This window comes from Agelaius tricolor, unplaced genomic scaffold (assembly GCF_023055355.1).
Source record: "Agelaius tricolor isolate 1412-34295 unplaced genomic scaffold, bAgeTri1.0.p SCAF_5, whole genome shotgun sequence".
Classification (NCBI taxonomy): domain Eukaryota; kingdom Metazoa; phylum Chordata; class Aves; order Passeriformes; family Icteridae; genus Agelaius; species Agelaius tricolor.
The window spans coordinates 8,086,420-8,114,291 of record NW_027269265.1 but is presented as its reverse complement, the minus strand read 5'-3'; the positions used below and the strand labels follow the sequence as shown (position 1 = coordinate 8,114,291).

General features: G+C 45.4%; 1 protein-coding gene across 1 annotated transcript; it reads right to left on the bottom strand.

Moving 5' to 3' along the window:
• Window positions 1-17,964: 17,964 nt before the first annotated feature.
• On the bottom strand, window positions 17,965-19,395 carry LOC139589566 (inositol 1,4,5-trisphosphate receptor-interacting protein-like 1). Its single transcript, XM_071426005.1, has one exon. The coding sequence runs from the start codon at window positions 19,393-19,395 to the stop codon at window positions 17,965-17,967; it is 1,431 nt and encodes a 476-aa protein (XP_071282106.1).
• Window positions 19,396-27,872: the final 8,477 nt, after the last annotated feature.

The following is a 27,872-nucleotide window of genomic DNA, read 5'->3' as shown; positions in this document are numbered from 1 at the left end:
TCCCAAGCTCAAGTATGTTGAAATTTGCTGTAATTTGCAACATGCTGTACTGCAGAGCCCTTTAGAAGTCAACTTGATATATTTGTTATCAGTGGCCAGTGCTTTTGTTTTTCTCAGTGAGCAGAAGGAGAAGCCAGCAATCCCGCTGTGCTGTGGATGGAGCTGGAGAATAACACAGCTCAGCATCCAACCTCCCACCCAGCCTGCAGAGAGGGCTAATGCTGCTCTCAGCATTTGTCTGACGTTCACTGGGAGGTGCTCAGGGATTATTATCTTTATTTATTGAGGCCCCATCATGACTTGGATCACTCCTTAACAAGGTCACCATAATCACATTGCAATCAGGCTGCCCTTTCCCTTCCCAGTCCTGTAATTAGTGTTTGCCCTTGTAACTGGAAGATTAACCACATGACCTATTATTAACCTCTCTCCACCTATTATGATCTCTTTGCTGTTCCTTTTTAATGCAGATACTGTTGAAACAGGGCTGTTTTAATTATATTGTATTAGCATGGGAGAGATTCTCAAACATGTGGGGAATAGGCTGATTATAGATTTTATGATAACTGCAAGTACCAGAAAGTGTAACTGTTGTATAATTAGAGAGATATTCCAGTGCAACAACATGGCAGCTCTCACTTGGTACTCACTGCAAATCCACATGGCTCCACAGGATAAACTGGTGTAGATACGTTCTCTATCCCATGGAATCCCAATCCAGGCAGCCCTGTCCTGGTGCTAACACTCAAATACCAGAAAGAGACCCCCATATCTTCATCCTGTGTGGCTTTCAGCTCTCAGTGGGTGTGTGTTCACCCCTCTGTTGAAAGACCTTCACACACTGCCCCAGTGCTTGTTCTGCATCTCCACCAAGGCCTGGGGTTGCCCAGGGAGCTCTTGGTCTGGCCAAGGGCAAATAAAACAATGTAAGAGGAAGGATGCTGATGTCTGCAATTGCATTACAGTTATTACAACTTTTTAATGGCTCTGAACCAAGCTACCAACTCACAGCCTCCTGAGATTTATCCCATTAACCTAACTGAACAAATCCCAAGTAACTATTGCAAACAGAGCACTAGTGACCAATGGACTGCATCATTATTTTGGGACTAAGGGTTCTGAGCCAGCAGATCTTTCATACAACTGTGAGTAGTCCTTTGGTTTTGGGATAAAAAGGGCTTGAAAGAGAAATGACTGTATAAATGTTTTTGAGGTTAGTGCATCTCGAAAAACATCTGACATTTACTCACAGTTAAAGCAAGCAAAGTGAGTAGTATAAATGTTATTCTGAATTATTCATCCAGCTTGAAGTGTTCATTGGGAATGTGCTCTCATACCATTCTGTGAGCTCCTGAAATGCCATTTACCCTCTCAGTGCTAAGGTCATGCCTTGTGTGTGTGTCCATGTCCATCTCTCCCTGTACCACGTTCATCAGATTTCCTTGTGCCAGGTCATCAGGTAAGAAGAGTTCTTCTCCTCAGAAACAACCTGTTCTCCTAGTTTCACTGAAAAGGTTGGATCAGCAGTGTGTGGATATGGAGGGCATACATAGATGGACACAGAGTTCCAACAAGCTGTGGGGAGTGGAGGAGGAAGCTGGGAGCAGTACTTAATGGTTGGCTGCATTGTACAAAATATTTTCTCCTCATGGAAATATTTCCCCATCAGCAACCTGATGCTGTTGTTTCTTCTCTTCATTCATGGTGCCATAATTAAAAGTGTACATGGGACACTGAATGTCTAGTCCACAATTATGTCTAGACTGGCTGAATGAAAACTGCTCCTGGCTGGTGAGGACGCCCTAAATGCATCTGTGCTTGCTCCCACCTGGGCCCCATCCACAGACCCACCTGCAAACTGTGAGAAACCTGGGATCCAACACACCTGACTGATGCTCTGTTCTAGTCCTGCAGGTGAAGAAGGCTGTGCTATTTCAGCAGGTAAAATTTAATCAGACACAGCTGAACTATTGGAGATCCTCATTGTGCCTCTAATTCAGCAGTGGATGAAGTGACTCATGTACTTGTCAGGTCCCAGTCACTGGGTTTGTGTTTGCTCTGTGTCCATTTGCTGATCCACCCTAAGCCAGTCCAGAGCTTTATTCAAATCCTACCATTTCCAAGTCTCTCCTTTTGGACTGAGCCTGTGAGCACAGATGTTCAGGCTCATCCTCTGTGAACTCCCCATGAGCCCAGAGGATCTGAGCCTCCATCGACACCCAAGGGCTTCCGGTGCTGCTGGTGGTCTTGGACTTGGATATGCAGGATATATTGTAGGGGAAGCTGCAACAGGCATATGAATGGAGGCTGAATTTGGGGATATCCTGCCCCAAAAAGGCAAAATAATATAAGACAGTGACCAGCTCAGTGGGATGCCATCTTTTCACTTGTGTTAGCACAAAGAAGTAACAAGTTTAAGCAGTATTTTAATCTAACAGCTTTCATAACAAGTAAAAACCCCTAAATGACTTTGCATTTGTTGACAAAATTATCTCTATAAACTAATCTCATGAATCCAACACTCTAAAAAATACTTACAACACTTTATGTTTTATCTCTATTACAATTTGCTGTAATTACAACAGAAAAAATTAAAGCTGTCTAAAATTCACAAACAGGTGGGAAGGAAGATTTGTATGATTTATAGTGTAATCTCCTTTCCTCAGCTTTTTGTGATATCAAAAGTGATAGTTTAATCACACATCTATCTATGCCAGGAAATAAAGGAAAGACATATGTGAGATGAAGGGGGAGTTAAATCCAAGCAGCAGTTCTGTGTGGTCTGGTGATTGGAAGAAAATCATCCATATTTGCAGCTAATTCAAATTCACTTACCATAGGATGCTTCTTAAAATATTTAATTTTCTACTTAATTTGGCCGCAGTGAGTTGAACAAAATCAGTTGAACTGATTTTCATTTTTCATCTGCATACAAATGTTTGAATGCTGTCATTTTCTGATCTACAAGGTCAAGGAAAGACCTTCCAGAGGGACCTGACAGTGTTGCTGAGAGCTCTTTGCTGTTAGAGTTTTGCTCTCAGGTGAAGTTCTGGTGATGCTTTCCCAAATGTCTTAGAGGAAAAGTTGGAAGAACCATTCTGAGTTGTCAAGAAAAGTGGTGAAGTCAGGCATTTTCCATGTCCAAAATCATGTGCATAATGAGTTTCCCCAGTGTTGTTGAAGGAATAAAGTATCTGAGATTTGCAAGTCAACACTGGGAATGTTGGTGTACCCTTCCAATTTCTCAAGCTTGGCTGAGAAACCACAAGAGACCCAGCCAGATGTTCAATAGGCACAGAGCTGAGGATAGAAATACCTGCTTGGGGGCTGAAATAAGTAGAATCATTAACATTCAGAATCCATTTGATGGGAGAAGCCACAATAAATTCCAACATTAGGAAACCATTGGGGGTATACGCCTTGTGAAGGGTAAAAAACACAGGATGTTTCTTAGGGTTTCTCTTAATCCTCTCTAAGGGCACAACCATCTAATCTGACAACTATTTCCCCATCACCTGTGGCAGGTGATTTTTTCCATGCTGCACCCATCTAGCAGGACAGTAGATGACACCTGGTGTACATGGGCAAAGTCTTCTGTTTTGCAGTGTGATGGCAGCAAGTACTGGACCTCCACTGGTTCTAGAACAGGGTGATTTTTTGCAGGCTTATTGTTGAGACTGCAGGCAATTAGCAACCTTCTTATGGTTCCAAGGGAATGTGTTTTATTAGTGTGGAAGGATGCCCTGGGCTTTAACTTTGCTCATCTCTGCCACAATGCAAAGAGAAAGGGAGTGGAGTATTTAGACAAGATTCCTCATGAAATATTGATGGTTTTAAGCCTTTGGTCTATGCTGATGGGTAAATAGCCATAGCCCTCTGTCTCCCTAAAGTTAGCCATTCCTGGATTACAATGATAAAATTTTCTTCAAGCCCAGCTCTGCATAGTTCCTACACTGCCTCCCACCCTCCATGTCTCCACTGTTGCTCCTTGGCAGCCACTTGCCCTTGCTCCTGCTGAGCAATGAGACAAATGCTCATTCTTGCCCCTTGCTCACTCCACCACTGAGATTCCCTGCAGCTTCAGAGCACCAAACCTCCCTCCCACTGCCACTGATAAGAGCCAGGAGCTGTGCTGTCTTTTCAGCACCAAGAGGATGCCACTTGCTCTGCTCTCAGAGGATCAGATACCGAGTGTGTTACTGCTGCTGCCATGCTCTGAGGTGATTTTTCTAAACTTGTTCTGATTATTCACAAGCCACGTGCTCACATCTTTTGCATGCAGTGGTTTATTTCTTCTGCTTAATGGAAGCTGATGCTTTACATGGAGAAGGGCCCTTTTTTTTTTTTTTTGTGAATCATGCAGAGTGTTCAAGACACAATTTGCCTGTGAGAAACCCCAGAGTTAATGTGACCTGACAACAGAAAAGTTTGGTTCTTCATGCTTAGCTCCCAAAAATTTGCAAACGTGAAAGCTACTTTATGGCTAGTGTTGGTGCAATCCAGCCTTTGAGGAAAAAAAATCAATTTGTTGATTTACACAGAAAACTCTAATTTATGTATTATCAAAGATGTTCTGGAGCTGGAAAAAGTTTGGTACTGCACAGAGACAGCACTTTCCAGACCTATGGCACTATTTCAGTGACAAAGAAGGGAGTGACATGAGCAGGCTGTAATTTCCCCACAGAACTTGTGTGGGAGTTCAGCTGCGTGCGTGCGTCTGTGTGTGTGAGAAAGAGAAAGGGACAGGCAGAGAGAGGAAGAAACTTGCTGCATTATGCATTAATTTCAATGTATGTAGGCAGAGTACAAGCCAGAATTTTCTCTCTTGGGGGCTCTGAATTAGGTACTAATTTCATGTCAAGGTGCTTATGTAGCAATGGTTCAAATGAATTTCCAGTTTGCACAACTGCCCACTGCTTTAATTATGGTCATACTAAAACCACAGCATCCACTTGCATGGTTTAGTCCTCTTCTGGCTCTGAATGCATAGGATAGTAGAAGCTTGTATTTTAATCCTTCACCCCAAATTTGACCCAAGTTGACCCAAGTCCTTTTTTTCTGACTCCTTCTTTTCACAGATACCAGAAAACCTGCAGCCCAGACAAGGACACAGACAAGCAAAACCCCAAACAATCTTCCACCCCTCAATAGATTAGAAGATATATTTGGTTTACCTCCTACCAGGCAAGAAGAGGAATCTTACAAGGGCATGAACTCCTTAACATGTCAAGCCTGGCTCTTTCCCCATGGGTGACAGGGAGGTTTAGACTCAGTCACCACCTTCTCTTGTTAATGGAGCTGAGAAGTTCTGAGCACCGTGCAGCAGTGTGCCAGAGAGGGAGCCTGCTGAGACCCTCTCTACTCATCCCTCCTGGGTATCAAAACTTGGGGCAGCAAAAGGAAACCCACAGAGGAATGAGACCCACTTTTGGCAGGTGGCAGTGGCTCCCATTGACTCCTGACAGGACTGTGTTCTGCACTCAGCCCCACAGGCTCCTAAAATCCCACTTGAAGGGGACCTTGCAGAAGGGCTCTTCCATGCCTTAAGGAAGCTGGCAAGGTTTCCAGAGCTGCCTGCCTTTAGTGGGATCTGGCTCTGAAGGTGGGGCCTCAGATATACAGGAATTAGAAATATTCAATTAGAAAGCCCTGGTGTTGCTCCAGAGGCTCAGGCTGTGGCTGTGGCTGTGGCTCTGCTGCCTCCAGCCCAGCTCCCCTGCTCTGGGCAGCTCCAGCTTGTGTCCCACAAGCAGCAGCTCCTGCTCCAACTCTTCTCTGCCTCTCCAGCACTTTGGGTGTTCCCAAACCCTCCTGCCAAGCCCCATTAAATTGTACAAGGGGCTTGACTTTTATGCAAATTGTCACAATTATATCCACAGCCCCTGAACTAAAAAAAACCAATCCCCATCCGAAGCTTTCAACCTGACAGCTTCTCTTGAAATGACAGATCCTCCATGTGCCATGGATGTAACACCCCAGCTGTATCTCTGTGCAGCTCTGTCACCTCCTCTCAGGCTCACAAGACCCAGAGCCTGGTACTTTCACGGTTATCATTTTGCCAACCCCCATCTCCAGTGCTATCTCTACCACAGGGCCATGCTGATTATTTCTTTGATTCTCTTCATGCTCAAAACCACTTGCTCTTTTCTCTCTTGCTGTTTCTGGTCTGGCTGCACCAGCTCTGAGGAGTGCTTAGATGCGCACTTAATATGTATTATCCTGAAAGAAGATGATTTTCTGGGTCAAGATCCCCTTCATCAAGACTATTCTTAAATAGTCCAGTGTTTTTGAAGGAATTGGGCACTTAAATGTTCCACTTTCTAAATGCTTCTCCAGGGAAAATTAAGACAGCTTTGTGTCTCACACCTTGAAGATGACAACAGTCTGCTACAGTTTGGTAGCTCCACTCCTGATATTTTTGGAAAGGGAGAAACAAAATGGACTCAGAAAGGAAGTTTCTTATTCTCCAGAAGCACTTGCTGTCATAGCCTGCATCACGTACATCAAGTAGCCTTGGCCTATTCTGGTTCATCCCCTTCTGAACCACCCCAAAACACCGTGCCTACATATATCTGTACCTATTTGTGTGTTATCATACACACAGGAGAGATTTAAGCCCTGCAGCATCTCAATGCTAGTCTCCTCTACAGAGGGAAAAGTAGGGCAGAGTTATGTTATTTGTCATGATCATGAAGGGAATCCACAGACCTGAGACTGAAGGATTATCTCCAATGTGCTCCTTCAGAGCTACCCCACTTGTCTGTCTCTAGCAGCTTTTCCTAGGGATGGATGCTGAGTGTTTCATGATACCAACAAATAAAAATCTTCCATGGCACATTTTCTGCCTTTATGGTGATTGTATATTTACCACCTCTTGCCAGTATTCTCTTTTTTCTCTATTTTCTTCATCAACATTACTTTTTAAAAGGGGCCAGATGTTTCTTCACCCTTAAAAGTCACCTCAAATGCAATCAAGCCATAGCCCCAGATGATTTAAAATTCTCAATTATTTTCCTGAAATCCCCATATAAGACAATGCTGGGAGGAAAGATGGAGTACTTCAGCTTCTTCAAGAACCAGTGTCAAAACAATTCTATCAGCCCATGGCGCTAAATACGTTAATTACTGTTTCTTAATTTCAAGAGACAAAACTTCAATTGTAATAACAGAAACATCCATCAGAAAAGGCATCATTGCCACATGATTAGCAGCTGTCCTGACACAACTCTGAGTTTGACATATTTGCAGGACTATATTTTAAAAACATCGTCAGAGGGAGATGAGTGAAGACAGTGAGAGGAATATTTAGTGCTTTTCCTATTGCTGCAGGGCTGGTATGGAAATTAGGGACTCTTCTTGGCATGATAGCCCATAGTGTTTATGGGATTAGAGCAATGAATGTCTGGATTAGCCAGTATGATTCTTAGAATATTCTCAAAAATTCTGCCCCTATAACCACCATTTCAGCCTCTGTAATTACAGAAGCAGGCTGTGCAGACACAGGTCAGCTATTCAACGATTGTCAGAGCTGAGTGTTAGAAGTGGTGACACAAAAGCAGAGCAAATTTTGTACTAGAAGAGTTTCAAAGATCTGTACACATAGAAACAGACATTTTTATCACTAGCATAATAAGACTATTTTTATTTCCCCCTGGAGAAGCTCTGTGCACAGTCGCACATCCCTCTGCTTCAAAATTAGCTCTGTGCAAAACTGTTCCAGGGGTTGAAGACAGATCCAGTCCCTACTACACTGATTTTTTTTTCCCACTATGTGGAGATACTTTGGCAAAATTCAGGCTTAGTTACTCTAGGAGCCATTGGCCAGGGTTTGGTTCAGCTCTTGGTAATTCTGCTCCCTGCTACAGGGGAGTCTTGTAGCTGCACTTCCCAGGCAGTCACCAACCTGAAATATCCTAAGACATCGCTGTCAGAGAGGTCTAAGCACTTGCTAAGTGAGGCCCTGCAGGCATTTCAAGAGGGACCTTGTAAACCTCGGACACCTGACATGACTGACGACTTTGCAAGTTTAGACCACTGTGATCCCCACCCTTCTGCCCTGCCATAATGAAACTGTGTCACATTTTTGAGGTCAAATGATTTAATTCCCAGCATGAACACTGTCACATTTGGAAGGGAACATTCCCCTAGCATCTCCATTGAAACATCATTTTTTGAAACACATGTTCAGAGGGTGGTGAAAAAGATGCCACCAATGTGTAACAGGGTGAATAATCTGGAAATTAACACTGCAATCCCTCAGCTTCATGGCTGTGGTGAAATCTGTGCAGAAAGTACAGGGAAAAGAGCAAACTGGGTTGCTGGCCTGGGGCTGAAAATATCAGGATTCAGTTTTCTTCATTAAAATGAGGTTATTATACTGTTGTACCTCATTGACATTTACAGTAAACCCTTGTCATGGTTTGACATAGCTTGGTTTTTAGTTAGTGTTTTTAAGACATCCCTATACAACACTGAAGGGAATGTCTCAGGTCACTATCAAAACTTTGGGAATTAATGTAATTAATTCCAGTGCCAACCGGAGTAGGGAAATGAACGATTATTCAATCCTGTTGATAAATTTCCAAGTGAAAAAATTAGTAATCATCAGTTATGGGCACATATTTAAGACCTAAGTGTTTCAAGCGTTGCAGGAATTTGTAGTTAATATGCCCAGGCTGATTAAATGCGGCAAAGGCAGCCCTGGCTGAACTCTCTGCAGCCAGGGAAGGATGTGAAGGATGGGAGTTTGTAATAATATGAGCAAAATTCTAATCAAAGTCCTGTGTGAACAGAAACCTTTAATAGTTTGCACAGTGCTCTAACACTAAACTGTTTAACACTGGAGAAGATTTCTGGGCCTCTGTTGCAAACCATTCTACCAGTGTAGCTAAATGTCAGAGATGATGGTCAAAAGGGCTTTCACCTACTCTTGGCTGTCATCTCCCTTTGGCCTGTGGGCCCTGTTTCACTCACACAACCTCTGCAAGTAGTTTTGGACCTCATAACTGAGCAATAATTTGTTGTTATTAAAGCAAAGCTTTAACAGTCATAAGATATTGTATTTGTGAGGTGCCCCGTGGCAGGAAGGAATGATGAATCTCACTCCAGGTTCTTAGAAGGCTAATTTATTATTTTATGATCCTATATTATATTAAGAACACTAAACTAAACTATACTAAAGAATACAGAAAGGATACTTACAGAAGGCTAAAAAGATAATAATGAAAAATCATGACTCCTTCCAGAGCCTCAACACAGCTTGACCCTGATCGGTCAATAAGTCAAAACAATTCACATGAAACCAATGAAACAACCACCTGTTGGGAAACAATGTCCAAACACATTCCAAAGCAGCAAAACACAGGAGAAGCAATGCAGATAATTATTGTTTTCCTTTTTCTCTGAGGCTTCTCAGCTTCCCAGGAGAAGAATGCTGGGCAAAGGGATTTTTCCAGAAAATATGACTGTGACAATAGGATCACAGGGGAGCAGGGCAGCAAGTCACCCTCGAGACACATTTGCTGTGTGAGACAGGGGACAGAATGTGTCTCCTGGAAAGGAGCCTGTTTAAAGGCTCTGGGCCATGAGATCCATCCCTTTCTCCTCAGCAGGGTATTGCCTTCCCCTGCAGGGGAGTGCAGCTCCCCAGTGCTGTGGCTTGAGATCCACAGAAGTGCTGCCCTGGTAAGACTTCACTTGATGCAGGGGAGAGCGAGGCACCAATGCTGTACAACACAGCACCATCCTCAGCACTCCTGAATCCCAGCTCAGACCTGGATGGAGGCAATCAATGAACTGCCCTCAGCCTGTGCCAGTGCTAGAGACCCAGCACAGCTCTACATTCCAAACACTTCGGGAAAGATCAGGAATAGAAACCATCAATGTAACCAATGTACCAGGAATATAAACCATCAATGTAACCAAACATCCTTGCTGAAGAGGGTCTGGGGCAGCTCCTTTTCTCTCTGTCATGTGGAAAGTTAGGGTGATTAGGAAGATCACTTCAGCCATTAAAAATTTGCAAAGCTTCAGCACACACCTGAACCCCAGGACCCCGCTTTCTCTCAGTAACTGACAGAGATAAGTGTGTGTTTATCATCTGAGCCTGTAAAAATCCTTTCTTTGCTGAAAGCCAGAAGCCTTCCCGCTCTCGCAGTTTCATTACATTTTAGAAATCAAACACCAACTTTGAACTGTCTGCTGGGACACACAGATTTGTGAGCTCCCAGAAACAGGGGGATGCCCTCTCTGCATCTCTGTTACCTGAGGATTAAATGTCTCTTTTTTCTAAGAATGACAAGATTTTCAGTCTCTGCAGGCTGTGGTTTTGTAAGGATCCTCACACTGGCATTGCCTCTCCTGTCACACTGACAGACCAGGATCAGCTTCCCAGGAGAACAGTGGGTGATGGCCTTGAGAGATCCTAGCCTTGGGAACATTATCAGAGGGCTGGAAAAGTGAAACTAATGGAAGAGACTCCTAGCAGAGCACAAGCTTCCTGCTCCAGGCTCAGTCTCCCACCTGATGAAGTACATGGCAGCTCCTGCCTGAATCCAGAGGGAAGAGATGTTTTTCCCCAGTATCTGCAATGCTCAATGAGGAACTGGAGCAGAGTGCCTGCAGCTCTTGCTGAAGAAAGCAGACCAGGCATCACTGAACTGGACTACCAAGAACTGTTGGCTTTCATATGGGCTCAGCAAGGTCGTTCATCACCGCAGCAGACGCCGACTGCTTTCAGCAGCATGGAAAAGAAATTAAAAGTAGGTGAAAAAGACCTTCTTGTTTAGCTGGAGGATAAGCAATAGATCAAAATGTTTAAAATATTAACATATCACTGCAGCTCAGACACACATGTGGGTTCCTGCAGCTTAACACATGGCAGAGCTGTCACCTGAGCTGTGGTGACTGTGTTGGTGGATGCTTGCCAAGAGAAAAGTGTGGTCTCAGAGTGAATTATTGTGAGTGATCTCTGGTAGCTCTGCCATTGCCCCAGTGTCAAGCTCTTGTCCAAGCTCCAGAGCTGGCTGGGGAGAGTAGCTATCCTAAGAGGTGGAGCTGCTTTCCAGGACAGTCTTCTAGTAGATTTGAGGGGGTTTTAAGCTCACTATAGTAAATATTGCCTTGGAGAGGTGGATCTGCTTTCCAGGACAGTGGATTTGAGGGAGTTTTAAGCTCATTACAGTAAATATTGCCATTCATGGAATATTAAATTGTTTTTCAATATTGAGGCTATGCAGAGGACGCTTACAAATTGACAAGAACCACAACATTCTTATTGCTGCACAGGAAAAGGAGGGAGTAAGAAGCAGTCCCTGCCTACTCTGACCAATTTCTACCATTAGAATGGTGCTTAGCTTATTCCACTCATAAGGAAATCAAGCATTACGTCAGGTCAACAACTGCAGAGATTAAGGTGAGTTCAGAGCAACCAAAGGAGACAAACCAATCACCATGTGTCTTCTCCAGCCAAGGTGCACCTGCCCTTGTATGGCAGTGTATGTATGCAGTATGGCACTGTCATGTATGGCAGTGTCAAGGCTGTTTGGAAAAGGAGCATTGCCCATGCCACAGTTCCAGTGAGATAAGTCCTTGCTGGTCTTGCACTGAGCCTCTCCAACTCCTCTCACAAGGAGTGAGCAGAAGAGCCAGTTTCTCCTTCACATTTGTGTGCTGCTTTCTCAGTTTTTTGAATTAAAGGTATTAAAAGATGACCAGATCCATGAAGCTGGCTGGAGCCAATGGAAAAGGAAATGCTATCTGGACAGCTGCTTCTCTGTGGGCTGGTCTGTGTCCACATGGCATCCTCTGATGTGCACCAAAGGGAGGCCATCACAGTAGCTATTTTCCACACTGGAACAGGGATACAAATAAAAATGTCCTTGTTCATATGTAGCATTTCTGTAACTGATCCCAAGGCTGAACTTCCATTTAAAAGCCATTCAGCCAAAAGCTTTGCTATCAAAATTGTTACCAGTGTTTCCTCATCTGGCACATCATATCTCTGTGCATTTTTTTTTCTGTTTGTGGGTTTGGGCATAAAAAAAACCCCTCAAGACAACAGATAAACAGGATTTTCAAATATGTGTCCACCCTGTAAGTCTGTTTATTGCAGAGAGGAAAAGGAGGGGATCTCCAACTCCTCATGATACACCTGAGCTAAGTCCAATCCTCTGCTGTGGTCAGCACAGCTGAGCATGGGCTCAGGACTGATTTATTTCCCTGCTTTTGTGGGCAGCTGGTCACCATGCTCTCTTCTGCATGGACCCACTGCCAGCTGGGTTTGGGTGTGTACTCACCTGAGCTGAGCTTGTCTATGTTCACCTGAGCTGCAGTCACAGCAGTAACCACCCTGCAGAACCTCTCTTTCCTTAGCTGACTGCCAGCCTGCTAAATTCACCAAAATAAATAGTATTTGTACAGAGAATGCACATCTATGCATAAAACAGGTTGTCTGGGGAATGCAAGCTTTGAAGTTTATTGGTGAGTTGAGCTGTGACTCAGGGAGCACGTACAGACCTTGCAAAATTATGTATCCTGTAAATGCATCAAAGTGGCCAGAAAAGGGAAAAACAGCTGTGCATGTTTTTTTTCTCTCCTCCTCTCACTTTGGGACTAAGCCTATAAAATAATAATATGCCTTTCCAGTATTATCATTTGTCTTGATTTTCTGTAGAGAATTGCATAACAGCAATAGCCCTATTAGCATTCAGCCCTCAGTTCTTTGCTTTGTGTTTTCTCCCTTATTCCTTTTGCTTAATAAAATAATAAATTTTGCATTTTATTGATGCCTGACAGCTCAGGGGACTGGGTTGTCCTCTGTTTAGCCATTGAATAGGAAAACTTGGAACTCTCCTGCATGACAGTCCCTTTGCAATACGCCAGCTCTGTCCATACATTAGGGAGAATTCAGGAAAATTCAGATCACACTAAGCCAGTGATGCTGATGAGAACCTAATAGAGCAAGAGGGACTGAAAGCTATCACTGCCAGGGGCAATTAGTGACCAGATAGTCCCATTTGCAATTCCTAGGATGTGAATAGGTTGAAAAGTGCTGCATGCAAGGGCTGCATGTGCAGGCTCAGAGCATTGTATAAGGGAATTATACCTGGAGCTGTAACATATCTCTGCTATTAAAGCAAACAATACTTCCTCACCTGGATTTCTGATAATCTCTCTTTTCTTCCCTGCAGGGGAAAACCCTCAGGGGTCTGGAAGGTACCTGTCCAGAAGGAAATGATGGGGCTCCCTCCCCAGAGTAGGGAAGGAGGAGCTGCTGCGATGCCTCACTGCTCTGGAGCCATCAGCTAAGAGGGTAGAGCTGGGCAGCAGGAGCCACAGGAGCAAAACACAGCTCAGCCCTTGATTGCCCTCCCTGTCCCTAACTCACTGTGGTGAGGTGTAGCTCCAGTGGCCTGGCTGCACCCAGGCTGCAGCTCAGTGTGAGGGGGTGGTCAGCAGCAGGCACTGAGGAGCCCAGGCCAGCGTGGCCGTCACACACAGCGATGGTGCTTGCAGTGCACAGCTCTGCTCAGGGGCCAAATCTGCCTTGGGCAGAACAGAAAGAGGCAACATTTCCCCTGCCATGAAGCAGCAGGGGATTTGGGTCCCAGGGATGTAGGTCTGTCTGTCCAGAGCAGCAGCTGCAGCAGAAACCAGCTTCATTTAATCTGGTGTTAAACTCACAGATGGGTCAGAAACGCTGCTCCAAGAGCATGAAATCTGGTGAGGATTTGTGCCTCTCCCTCCCTCTTCAGGTAATGTTATGGCATAAAATATTTTTATTTGTAGAGCTGAGAGAGGGGAAAGGCAAACTCTGACATCTTTTCAAGGGAATGGTGGTGTTTATTGAACTTTCTGGCTCAGCCACTAGATGCCCCTGTTTTCTGATGACTGCTCCGGAGTGGGGCATCTGCCACGATGCAGCAGCCAGGGCCAGAACTGGGGGCTCACCCCACAGAGAAATCCTGACTGCTTCAGCCTCCTCTTCCCTGATGATCTTACAGTCAGCTGAGTCTGTTCTTTTCGGTGTGGAATTAAGGAAAGACAGTGCTGGTCACTAACAGGGGTGGTGTCATCCATCTGCCTTTTCTGCTCCTGTTTAGAGGTGCCTCTGGAGGAGGTGACACAAAGCTCAGCCACCAGTGGCTGTGAACCTGGCCACCTGTACCTGCAGGCCATTTCTGTGACTATAGAGCTCACTGCAGTGCCCAAGCCCTGGAGCAGCCCTCTTGGACCCCACTGCCTCTTTGGGGTGAATTAATCCAAAGCAGAAAAGTCAGTCTCCTGGCAAAGCCATTAACCCAAGCTAAAACATGTCCCAAATGAACCCTGAAGTGTTTCCTTGTGTACAGGTCCAGCAAGGAGATGGATTCAAATGGGTATTTGTCACTTGGTCAGGACAAGGGAACTTTTGTGGCTGCTAAAATAGTTCTGCATCCAGAAAATTAATGCTTGCACCATGTCATTCCAGCCCCACAGGCACCCACAGTCAGCATAGAAAATCACATTTTCTCCATCTGTAGTGATCTCTCCCCCAAAATGAACTTGGCTTAAGTAAGGATTTACTTGAGAGTCTCTTAAGTTAAGAGGAACAGATATTCCTTCTTCAGTTATTCCTTGACCAGGCTTTATGGGGCCTGCAGAGCCCACTCACCAAAGTCCATACTAGGCCATAATGTAACAGTGTGTGATAAATATTGCAGTCAGACACCCAACTCAGAACTCCTGTGGAACACAGCAGTGATTTATGGATTTGGAGTAAAAAGTCCCTGTTTGTGTCTGGGCATTCACTCTCAGGAACACAGGAAATGTTAAGACATCTTGCTTGAGCTTTTTTCTTAACAAGGTGAGCAAAGCAATGGGAAACCTTCAAAAGAGAAAAGAGATTGGGCTCTGAGGATGAGAGCACTTGTTAAGGGTTTCTGCTGCCTAATTCTTCCTGTTTCCAGGAGTAAGAGGCCTAATTAGCACTCCTGAGTGTGATGTGGGCTCAGAGCTCTGAGTCATCTGGGAAGAAGTACTTTTTCAGTTGTCACTGCTGGAGAAGGTGAGGAGCTCCAAGGAAGAAGCACTAGAAATTCCTAGTGACCTAGTACCACAAAAATTACTGGTGTCTAAAACACCTTTGCAGACTCTTAGAAACTACTGTTTACTCCATCCATCACCTACTGAAACAAAAAGGTTCCTCCTGCTTCCCTTCAGGAGCTCTGGACTAGGATGTAAAACTCATCCTGCTGCCAGTACCTATTTAGTGAGGTTTGATCCACTAGGCTTTGGTTATGGGACATAAAAGCCTGGTAACCAGCCTTAGGATCAGGAAGGTTTACAGAGATGTACCCCACAGTGTGGAGCACAGGCAGCCCCAGGGCTGGTCTTCCCCAGGACTGACTCTGTGCAGGCCAAGCCACTTCTCTGGGAGCCACACATCATCTTCCATTTTTTCATAAATTTAAAAAAAAAGGTCTCAAACATACAATAGCAAATGAAGCCTGGATTAACTGATATCTCTCTTCTCTCAGTGATTTCTTTGTGTTTTCCCTTGGGCCTGTGCTGCTCTGTAGGATTATGGCATTCCAGAGTCATTGGCATAATGATAACTTGACTAAGAAATATGGAGACTTCCCTCTCCACATTAATCCGTGCCAAGAGAATACTGAAGGAAGAAGATAAAGGAGTCACTAACACTGAGTTACATTTTGCTTCTAAGAATTGCCTTCCAGAGGCTGTAGCCATTTTGCAACCTCTTTAATTTTCAGAGAAAATGCCTCCTGTGCCATAATTAAGAGTTTAATATGCCACAGGGTCCTGTTTATCATGATAACGTATTTTGCTAGAGAACAGACAGATTTTTGTAGGTCCTTTGAATATCTTTCAGCCAGTCCATTAGATGGGGCTGTGATACTGGGGATTTTAATCACAGATATTCATTATTCAGTTATTATTCATTCATTTTAATAAGAAAGCTGCATATTTCCTTTGTTTCACGGGCAGCAAGATCTGGTGAGGGATTTCAAAGCCTGGAATAGTTTGGTTATCTTCAATATTGGCTAGTTACATCCACAAATTTGCAGGGCCACATTTCTCTTCTCCACTTACAGAAGGCATGGGCATCCAAGGCAAAGACACCTGTAAATGAGGCAAGCATCAGAAGACATATGGAAAGCAGTCTATTTTCTCATGTGATGACTAATAGCATTTTTCCAGCTGGAACATAGTTTGAGAGCTCTATGCAGCTCTTCAGTAGGAAAAAAAAATCTGTGTAATTGTTTTAGCAATGGTGTGCAGAGGGCCCTGGAAGTGGAAGACAGCATCAGCACAACATGCCATAAAGAGAGGACATCAGATGTTATGGCAAAAAGTCAGATTGCTTTAGTGCCTACCTGATGCAGGAAGAAAGATGCAAAAGGCACAAGTAACTTCTCTGCAAACTGCTTTGCCTCAAGCAAGAGGAAATGCTGAATGTGGAGCAGAGATTATCACATACAGTATGTATGGGTGAACGTATTTTAATATATAGTGACGGTTCCATGGACAAAACCAGTACCTAAATCATGGAGTGGTTAAGGTTGGAAATGACCTTTAAGATCACCAAGTCCAACCACCAGCCCAGTGCCATCGCCTTGGTCACTACTAACCAATGTCCTCAAGTGCTACATCCAGGCACTTGAAGCATTTCCTAAACATTTCCAGGGATGGTGACTCCACCACATCCCTTGGATGCCTGTTCCTATGCTGGACAACACCTTCCAGGAAGAAACCTTTCCCAAATATCTCATCTAAACCACCCCCATGCAACTCGAGGCCATTTCCTCTTGTCCTGTAACATGTTACTGGGAGAAAGGGCCAACCCTTACCTTGCTACCACCTTTCAGGGAGTTGTTGAGAGCAATGAGGTTCCCCTAGACCCTCCTTTTCTCCAGGCTGCACACCCACAGCTCCTTCAGATTCGTGTTCCAGAGCCTTCCCCAGCTCTGCTGTGCATGGCTGTGCACAGGCAGCCTTTGGCACCCCTGTGCCAGCTGCCCCAGGATGCTGAACCCCACAGCAACAGGCTCCCTTCCTGCTCCTCCTGCAGGCCCGTGTCCAAAGACAGCATCCAAGATCACAGAATCCTGGAATGGCTGGGGAGGGAGGGACCTTAAAGTTCATGGGCAGGGACACCTTCCACCAGACCAGCTTGCTCAGAGCCCCATCCAGCCTGGCCTTGAACACTCCCAGGAATGGGGCAGCCACAGCTGCTCTGGGAAACCTGTGCCAGGGCCTCAGCAGCATCACAGTAAAAAGCTTCTTTCTAACATGCAATCTAAATCTCCTCTTTTAGTACAAAACTGTTCTGTCTTGTCCTACACGATTCTGACCATGTAAAACTCACTCTTTTGTTTTTTTATAAGATCCCTTCCAAGTACTGGAAGGCTTCAATGAGGTTTCTCTGGAGCCTTCTCTTCTCCAGCATGAATAGGGAGACTCACAGATGAAGTGTTTTCTCAAATATATTATTTATTGCCATCTTTGTACCCAGTAAAGCTCACAGGAGGAATGGACTCTCTCAAAAAGGGCATTTCTAGGAGCTGCTGGAGGGCAGCAACATTAAATGCCACTTGGCAGTGAGCACAGCTGTGGAGGGTGACCAATTATTCCTATTTCTCCAGTGCAGGAGCATGGACAGTGGAGAAGTAGCCAGGGAATCAGAGAAACCAGAGCCCACCTCCTCAGGTCTCATACCAAATAATTTCCAACTCTGTGGTAGCTGAGCAGCCACATTCCATGCCAAAGTGATGCATGGATGCTCAGAGGAAATGTGTTCGTTCAAACACACAATTTGTTGTAAACTTTACATCAACTAAAGCTCCCATTAGATCAAAATATGGTCAGAATGATGTTGGAAGTATTTCCCTATAAACCTAATGTTTCTACTCTTCTACAGTACAACAATTCTATGATTCTGTGATTCTACAGTTGTCTCATTCAGAACCCAAAGTAGAAGTGATATTGCAGGTCATCAAACTTCTTCAATGCCTCAGTCTGAGCGGCTGGATCCTGTGCCAGGTGCTGGAAGAGGTTCAGGGGCTGTGCCCCCTGGAAGGCTGGGGGCAAGGAAATCTCCTGGGGCATGTCCTCATTGTCAAAGAAGAAGTGCTTGAGGCGTTTCTCCTCGAGGCAGCAGCGCAGGTAGTGCATGGTGTCATCCACCCTCATCAGGAGATACTTGTGCTGCCATTCTGACAGAGGGATCAAGGTCAGGAGGTGCATGACCGTGGTCTTCAAGGCATAGATAGAAAGGCCCGAGCCCTCCAGAATGCGAGCACAGAGCCGCAGGCACTTGAGGTGGCAGCTGCGGGGTGGGGCCCGCATGGCCACGTGCCTGAAGAACTTTGCCTCTGCCACAGCATAGCTCTCCAGCCACGTCGTGCTTGGGGGCAGTTGGGCCTCTGGAGGCTGGCTGCTCAGGAAGATGTCCGAGTCGCCTTGCTGCACACTAAATACTGTCTCCACAAAGATGCTTCTCCCAGAGGCTTTCATCAGCTTCATCTTGCAGGAGCGGCAGGAGGGAAGCACCTTCATGCTGTAGCGACGGGACTGAGGCACCATCAACCAGGCTGAGATCACAAACGTCTGGAACCAGAGGGCAATTTTCTCCCCATCTAGGTAAGGGCCAGTGCAGAGGGTGTGTAGAAGGCTGGCCACCTGATTTCTCTTCAGCTCCTGCTCAGAGTGGTGGAGGAAGCACAGCATGTCCTGGTCAGGCTGTCCCCCGGTGCAGGTGCACACCAGCTCCACGCGGACGCGCATGCTCGTTTGTGGCATCTCCCCCATGCAGTCTGGCTCCAGGTGGAAGGCGTGCCCACGGGGCGGCTTCAGGGGCACAAACATGCAATAGACAATGTCCTCCTCCTTATGGGGACTCCATCCTTCACAGGCACTGCCCACCCCAATGACTGGTTCCAGCACCGGGAAGAAGCTGTCTGAAAAGAGGTTGTGGGAGACTCGGAGAAGGTCATTCAGCAGCTCCTGCACCACCCGTCTCCTAGAAGCCAGCTTTGGCACTGACAGCTGGAAGCGTCTTGAAAAGATCCAGATCATATTCCTATCAGCAGGACTTTCTTCCTCACTTTCTTCACTCTCTGAGTCCCTTCTGTTGTCCACCTCATGGACCCTTTTCCTGAGCCACCAGTAGAGTGCCAAGAGCACCATCAGAGATCCAGCAAGGGCCCAGAACAGGCATTGCTGCACTGCAGTCCAGAGCACGGCTCCCCAGGACCCAACACTCTGCTCCAGAGCCTTGTGGGCCAACTCCTGCATCATCTGAGTCCTCTGCTGGTTGAGGTCCTCATCCAGGTACACACTGAAGAAATGGCGGAGGCATTGCACAAGCCAGAGCAGGAATAGTATGAGCATTATGACCTGCCAGAGATGGGAGAGGAGTGCAGCAGTGCTGAGAGGGGAGGGAAGGAAGAAAAGAGAAACAAAGGGAGCTGGCAGGGAGGGAAGAAGGGATGGGAGACAGCAGGCAGGAAGGAGAGGGGGCTAGGGAGCTGGCAGACAGCAAAGCCTGTGCCCAGTCCCAGTGGTGGCACTGTGCCCTTTGCAAGGGGTGCCTGGAAGGGGCTAGGCCCTGGATGCAGGGTTGGAAGCACTCTCTTGGGTGTTTGTGGTCCTGCCCTCATCCAGAGCATCATCTGGCTGTGTGTGCACACTTGATGTCATCCAGGCTGCCCCAGGGCAGTGCTGCTTCCTGCTCTCATTTATACCTGCTCCTCATTGTGCAGTCCCTTGTGATGTCACTGGCACCAGACACATCATGGCTAGGCCAGCCCACTGTACTGGGGCAGCATTGCCTACATACCCCTGGTTGTGACATCCCCTGTGATGTCAGTGGCACCAGAGACATCACAGCCAGGCCAGCCCTGCCCTTCATGCCCACCCCAGCTCAGACCCTCACAATGGCCCCAAGAAATCCACCAAACACAGACCCACTGCTCCCCTGGGCCTGCTCCCACAGCTCCACATCTTTCCTGTGCTGAGGAGCCCAGCCCTGGATGCAGAGCTCCAGGTGGAGTTCTGAGGGCAGAAGTGTCTCCCTCAACCTGCTGCCCAGGTTTCTTTGGAAGCAGCCCAGGATTTCACTGGCTTTCTGGGCTGTGAGTGTTCACTGTTGGCTCATGGTCAGCTTTTCATCCACAAGAACCCCCAAGTCCTTCTCTGTACCCCACACACAGGGGTGCCACAAAGGCCCCAAGAGCACTCCCAGAAGGACAAGGATGAGTGCCAAGGGAACTGATCCCATCTCACCACAAGGGATCTCAAGGAATAAAGCACCCAGGAATTGCATCATCCAATTTTATGTTTGCCAAGGGCTCAGGGGAGCTTTGTCCTGCTTTGTAAAGGGAGGCTCTGGGGGCCACTCCAGAGCAGTGGGTCTGCATTTGTTGGGTGTCATGACTCAGGTTTCTTGGGGCCATTGGGAGGGTCTGAGCTGGGGTGGGCATGAAGGGCAGGGCTGGCCTGGCTGTGATGTCTCTGGTGCCAGTGACATCACAAGGGACATCACAATGAGGGGCAGGTATAAATGAGAGCAGCATGTCAATATATCTCCCCATTCAGATGCAGAATCTGCATTTGAAGGATGCAGATTCTCCTTAGCTCTCCTTTTGTTCTTGCAGAAGCATCTTTTATTGCACTTGACTGTAGTAACCAAATTTCATTTCAGTTAGGCTTTTTCTATTTCTGATGTTTTTCTAATTTCAATTCTAATTTTGACCCTGAAAACTGCATGGAATCACTGTAGTCTTCCTGAATTTCCTACCCCCTCTTCAAAAAGGTCATGAACTCCTTTTTTTTCCCCAAGTTTCAGCCAGCTTTCAGTACCTGGAGATAGCCTACTCCTGCACCTTTAAGATTTCCTTCTTGAAGAACCTCCAGCCCTCCTGAACTCTTCCCCTTTCTGAACTCTTTGGCACTGCTCCCCAAAGGACTGTGAATTGATCTCTTAAAGGATTGATCTCTTTCCTTTTCTTAAAGGAAAAAATCTGCTGCCTGGAAGTCCAGAATGGCAGTTCTGCTAGCCACCATCCTTACTTCTCCAAGAACCAAAAACTCTATCATTCAATGATTTTTATGCCCAAGACTTTATTTCCAAGGAAAGATGTTACCTTGTAACAATTGAGGGAGATCAGGCTTCTGCATTTCTACAAACTTAAAAAAGACATTAGGCCTGGGTGAAACCAATACGTATACCCCAGCTAAGCAAGGCAAAGTTACCCTTAAGCAACAGCACAAAAGTTCAGTGAGATAATCACATTAGCATTACTGAGTTAGCCATGCATGTGAAGCACAATACAGCTCCTATTTCATATTTGTCTGCATTATGAATCTAAAATATTCATATTTTATTGTCTTGTGTTGACAGCAAACTGTTAGAGCAGAAGAACGGCTGGTTTTGTGTTTGGAGCTTCATGTCTTATTTAGTGCAAGATTGAATGGCAAGCAGAATTAATCGGGTTCTCAAATGCACTTTGTCCAAGGTTGTTCACACTTGCAGTCCTTAATCAAGCTGGGAATGGGAATCTGGTGTCCTTTCCTTTGACTGGGATATATATTCCACCTGCTCAGAAATCCTAAGGGAATTGAGCACTCAACAGCAATTTTAAGTAAGATTTTAAGAATTAACCTACTTAATGCCTCTCTGAAAAGCCTAGGTTCCAGCCAGAGTATGCATGTGCCTGAAGCCTGCTGTGATCTGGCAGCACCCTTCAGCTCCGTGCTGGTGCTGCTGGCACCTGTGGAAACAGAGATGCAGCCTGCACCCAGTGCAATGGGGAAGCATGAGGTGGGGAATATCAGCTTGGGACAAAGCATCAAATGGATCTGAAACACTATTCATGCTTGAACAACCTGGGGTATTTCCCTGCAGTTTTGTAAAGGTCTGCCAGCTAAAGACTAGAAATGCAATATTGTCTTTGTGCAACATCCTGGTCTGTGGGCCTGATGGAAAACCTGGGGGAGATTTATGGGGTCGTGTCACTGTGATATTTTATGAAAAATCCCTTCACCAGGATTTTTCTCCTGAGAAGCTGAGAAGCCTCAGAAAAGAAATGTAAACAATAATTATCTGATTGCTTGGAATGTGGTTTGGAGGTTGCTTACCAACAGGTGCATCTTTGATTGGTTCCATGTGAATTGTTTTTGCTTAATGACCAATCATAACCAGCTGTGTCAGACTCTGCATCTGTCATGAGTTTTTATTATCATTCTTTTCTAGCCTCGTGATGACTCCTTTCTCTTTCTTTAGTATATCATTTTCTTTTAATATAATATATATCATAATATAATAAATGAGCCTTCTGAGAACTTGGGGTCAATTCTCATCTCCCACCTCATCCTGGGACCCACAACAACACCCCAACAGTGTCGTGCTGGGTTCTGACTGGGGAAGCAGGAGTTTCCCTGCCTCTGCTCCCCAAGTAGCAGCTTCTGTGTCTCCCTGTCAGCGCCAAGGGAGAAAAGCTGTGTGTGCTCTCCACAGGAGGGGTTTCCCTGACATGCTGCATGCCAGTCCCTGAGCACAGGTGGCCACAAGGAGCCTGGCAGCTGCCTCCTTTAGGGAATCACAGAAAGCAGCTTTGCCTCAAGAGCTGAGCATGGCGAAGGGCCCAGAGCAACCTGTCGTGCTGCCTGTCACACCTGTCAGAAGGAAGCTGTAATGAAAACAAGCAACTTTCAATAATGCCTCTGCATTCACTTGGAAATAATGAAAACAAGCACAAAGAAGCCAAGGAGCCCTTCTTGGGCTGTGTGTCACTGCTCCCTGTAGTCACACTGTCACCAGTCTGCCCTGGAGCAGGGTACACTCAGCCACAACAGTCTGCTGCAAAATGTTATTGGCCCCACAAAGAACTGAGTGCTAAAGGACCCCCCTAACATGAATTACTCTTAAAAAAAACTATGGAGTGATTTTGCAATTGTTTTTCCGTGTTTAAAATTGATGTTGGAAGCTGCTTTTCCTGCAGCGCCTTACAGAGCCTTTGCTTATTTAAGTGAGGAGGAAACTCCCGTCTTTGGTGGTCTTCATGGATCACCAGCCAGTCTCCATCCCCTCTGACTCCTCCACAAAAGCAGCAGTGGCATGGGCTCTTCATCCCATGCTTTCCATGGGAGTTTCTGCCCCCTGACTCTGCTAGGAACAGGCTGCACACTTATTACACAACTTCAGTGTGTAGTCATGCAGTCATGACTATCAGCAAATGTCTTCATCCCACAGTTTTCACTGTTCTTTCTTTATCTCTCCTTAGTTTGCAAGAAGTCCTGCTAGGAGGGAAGAGGAACAAAAAATATTTCTGTGGAGCTCTCTAAGTTACCTAATGATTTTGTGGATCATGTTTCTAGGAAAAAACACCCCCTGAAGAGCCGTACTCTATGGCCCTGAAGGTTTTCACCACTTTTCAAATAAACCTGATTGACATTTCATGGGGACTGTCACACCCCTGACTACTCCAATAGCAAGTTTTAATAAATCATTAATTTATTTTTTTAGAGTTGCGTTTCACAAACTCAGCTCTCTTACTACAACACAGCAAATCAAAAGTCTCTCTGCCTTGTGTTGGTTGCTCATTTTCCACATACTTCTCAGAAAATCTTGTTGAATCCCCACATGACACATTATGTGTTTAAATTAGTACTTAAGGAGACTACTGCAAGTTTATTGCTCTTATCTTTGTCATTCACTGGGAGTGCCTGTCCCTTCCTCCTTTTTGTCTGCTGAATGAAACTGTCAGAAACACAGCTTTACCACTGCAGGGCATTTGCAACGGCAGCAGAAGAATAAAAGAAGCATTTCTTTCCTAATCTTTCTGTGCACTTCATCATCCTCCGTCACTCTAAGCCAACCAAATTTTAGGTTTAGAAGTGCATCCTATAACAATTTCTTCCTACAGCACAAACCCAAACTATTTAGGCAAACTAGTGATTATTCTTCCACACTAACATCAACATAAAGCAGATTAGAAGAATTAAATGCACAAGAGTGCACTTCTTTTATGATTATGCACCCTTAATCTTCAGAAGATGGTTAATTACATTTTAAGCAGCATAAGAGCCCTTACATATTTGTATGTTAATAAAAATTCTCACCAGGGATTTAAATCTAACATGTATTCACAGGTATAACTAATGGCATTTTTCAGTAATGCTGTGAAAAAATATGCCTGTAAGTTAGTACCTTCACACAGGAAACTGCTGGGAGTTTTTAATTTACTCTCTAACTATTCTCCTAATCATTCTCTTATCATGCTGGGATGGCTAAATGCATACAGATTATAATGATGGCATGCACCCACCACAGCAGTGTCAGTGATGACATTTGCCAGTGCTGGAAGTCAGGCTGCTGCAATCAGAGCTCTGCAGCAGAGGGAAGCAGGGGAGGAACGGCGATGACACTGCAGCCCTGTGGTTTCACAAGAACTCATGTTTGCTGGTTCAAGGCTTATTCCTGTTCAGAAAGGGATTAGTCTCCACCTAGGACAGGCCCAAACATCTCTGTGATTCAGAGGTTTTAGGGCTAAATGTTAATTATGTCATTATTAGGAAACTGTTAGGAAAAAAATTTTCACAGAAAGGGAGCATTGGAACAGGTTCCCCAGGGAAGTGGTGAAGTCACCATCCCTGGAAACATTTGAAAAACAAGTAGACATGGCCCTTTGTGATATGATTTTTGAGCATGGTGGCATTTGGTCATAGGTTGGACTCAACGACCTAGAGGTCTTTTCCAACTTTATTGATTCGGTGATTCATACTCAGAAATGTTGAAGGTTCAAAAAGTCTTCTTTCCTACAAATCCTCCCAAGTGAAGACAACACCTGTCATTTATCTTGGCTTCCAACCTCCAAGGAGTCAGAGCACTGGCATTCACAGTGCAATCAGTATTCTCTCTCCAAATCTGCTCTTTGGAAATTTCAACTTTAGACAGTCCAAGATTTAGGCTAGGGTGAGACCCAGCCTGATTCAGGGTCAAAATCCTCTTGTTTTCAACCCAAGGCAGCTTCAGTAAAACAGAAGGTGTGAACTTCGAGAGGGGTAGAGACAGTGCACCAAAAAGAGAAGCACGCTCTTTCCTCCTGGATTCACCCACTAGAGGGACCCGTTTCATTCCCTGAACGAGAACAGAACGGAGCAAACTCAGGGGAATAAGTACCACGGGGAAAGGGGAAAAGCAGGTGCTGTTGATGCTTCCTGCAAGTGCTGAGTTCGGTGGCCGCAGGAATCGTCCTTCCTGGGATGTGTTTGTTCTGTTGGCTGAGCAGCATCATGACAATTTTCTCTGGAGGGACCACCTGAGTTCCAGGAAAAAGAAACTTTACAGCTCAATTTTATTTTTCTGTGCTGTTTGGTCATTTCTTCCCACAATGGATTTTCTTCGTGTCTACATCCCAAAGCAGATACTGTCATTCCAAAACATCCCCAGGGCATAAAAGATAATTTGGAAAAGGAGGAAAGAGCTGAACTTTTGAAATATGCTGCCTAATTATTAGTATTCCTCATTCTGAGCCTTATTTGTGGCAAGGATGACTCATTGCCCTTGAACACCCACTGCCTATCTATTTCCTCTAATGTTGCTTTCCTTTTTGATTTTCTGGATACAGAGAGCTGACTGCTTATCTATTCCTACTGTTAAAATGATGCATAACTTCTGCATTTTCCGGATGGATACATTATGGACACTGAAATGTCATCACAGCCCCATTTGCTCATCTGCTGTTATTTACTTTCCAGCAGACAATATTTAGTACAAGGCACACACAATGCAGAAGTCAGCGCAACATTCATCACATTGATACAGGACGTACAGTGCATGCTGCCACGGATCAACAGAAACAGTCTGGGCTGGAGGATTTACAGAGCTCCCCATGTCCCTTCAGGCTCTGTACAAATTCTCCCTGGCTGAGATGCTGTAAAGTAGTTCTGGAAAGGTGCCAAGGCATGGCTATGTGCCAGTGGGAGGGGTTCTCCAAAGAGCAGGATGTAGGGACCCACTGTCAGAGCGACCTTCCTTCTTGTCTGGTGGATACAACCCTGCACTGGTTTCCTCCAGAGCCACCCTTGCCCACTGTGCTCCCTGGGAGGTTTGCACAGCACTCCCTGTGTCATTACACTGGTGAGGATTTTTGTGGATGCAGATGAAGCTCTGTCTACAATAAGACATCTCTGGAAAAGCATTCCCAAGTCTTGTCAAACCAGCAGGTCACATGGGCCAAATGCTCAGCTACCCAAAAGCATGTCCCAGGGAAATCAATAATCTAACAGGGATGGTTTAGAGCACTTCAGTCCTTCAAAACAGAGGCCTCAATGCCTTACATCTGTGCTTTTTGTGCTTTGACCTTTATAAACACCCCACAAAAATTGCCCCATTCCACTACATTGAGGGAAGTCAGCAGATGAATGCCAACCCTGTAGAGTTTTCAGGAACAGTAAAACCCCTTTCAGTGGTTTTGAGGACAATGAAACAGGGCTCCTCAGGGAAGTAGTGAAGTCACCATCCCTGGTGGTGTTTAAAAATCATGTAGATGTGGCACTTGGTGACATGGTTTTGTGGTGAACATGGCAGTGCTGAGTTAACAGTTGGACTTGGTGATATTGGAGGTATTTTCCAACCTAAATGATTCTATGATTCTTTTACAATACTCAGCCAAGGGATGATTCTTCTTTGACAATGAACTAGCAATAATGAAGATGAGGATGCTGTCCTTGGGTCCTATGGGGACTGTTTCTGTGCTTTTATCAGAGTCTCCAAAAGAATGGATTGATCATATCTTGAAGGCAGGCAGTGGGACTGTACCTCACAGGGCTTTGGTTATCTGGAGGCTGGAAGATTATCAGTGCATACCTGACTCCATCTTACTGCTTATCTGGCACCCACCCTCAGCCACTTTTTGAGAAAAAATCCTGCATTAGCTGAACCTTTGGTGACCATTCTGATATACTTAGTGCCAGAGATTTCCAGGAGAAGCCAAAGGAAAATCTCATCTATCAGAGGATGATAAAAAGCAAATTTTGAAATGTGATGGAGCTCTTCTGTCTCACATTTCTTTCTTCTTACTGATTCAGCTTTCTTCCAGTCAGCATGTGTGGAAAATTCTGGCTTCACATTTATATCAAGATGCTCCTCAGCACCATCAGAAAACTATCTTGGAGTGCTGAAAAAGAGCAAAACAACCACAAAGAGGTCTGGGGATGATAGCAAACAAACAGAGCTGCTTGGAGAGCACGGGGAGTGGGTGCAAGGTGAAGGGATCTGGGACAAAATCCTCAGCCAGTGCCAGACTAGGCTCAGCCTTGCTGCTCCCCTGAAGCCAGATCTGCTCCAAATAATTGTTTCCTTTTCCTTCCACGTGATTCTGAATGTTTTAATATTTTCCTTTTGATGCCCTTTTCAAAGAAAGACTTCTGCCATATGGAAATCTGCAATTAGACCAGCTCCTGGTTGCCTCATATCTGCCACATAAAACAAAGTCAGTCACTGTCAAAATCTGAAGGCAGCTGGCTGGAGTGGTTGGATCCAGCTTCAAACAGCATTCACATTTGTTAGGCTTTTCCTCCAATCCCAGTGTGAAGATCTGCTTTTTCTTAAAAAGAATGACAATTTTGTAAGTTTAACAGGAGTGGCTTCAAAGCAAGACTGAGGAATGGCTTTGCCAGGTCACATCAGAGATGTGTCTCCCATCAATCCCATCTTGTGTCCTCCAACTTGGCCTAGGGCAGCCAGACACAGAAGGAAGAGGATACAGATGTTGAAGCAGGCAGCCATATTTCCTCAGCATCTGGTGTTTGGGATCTAGTCATTCCATCAGCTAAACATTAATTTATTGTGGCTGAAGGGTGGG

What these genes read in the sequence shown, in the direction of transcription:
- LOC139589566 (XM_071426005.1), bottom strand. Translation starts at nt 19,395, where the DNA reads ATGCTCATACTATTCCTGCTCTGGCTTGTGCAATGCCTCCGCCATTTC.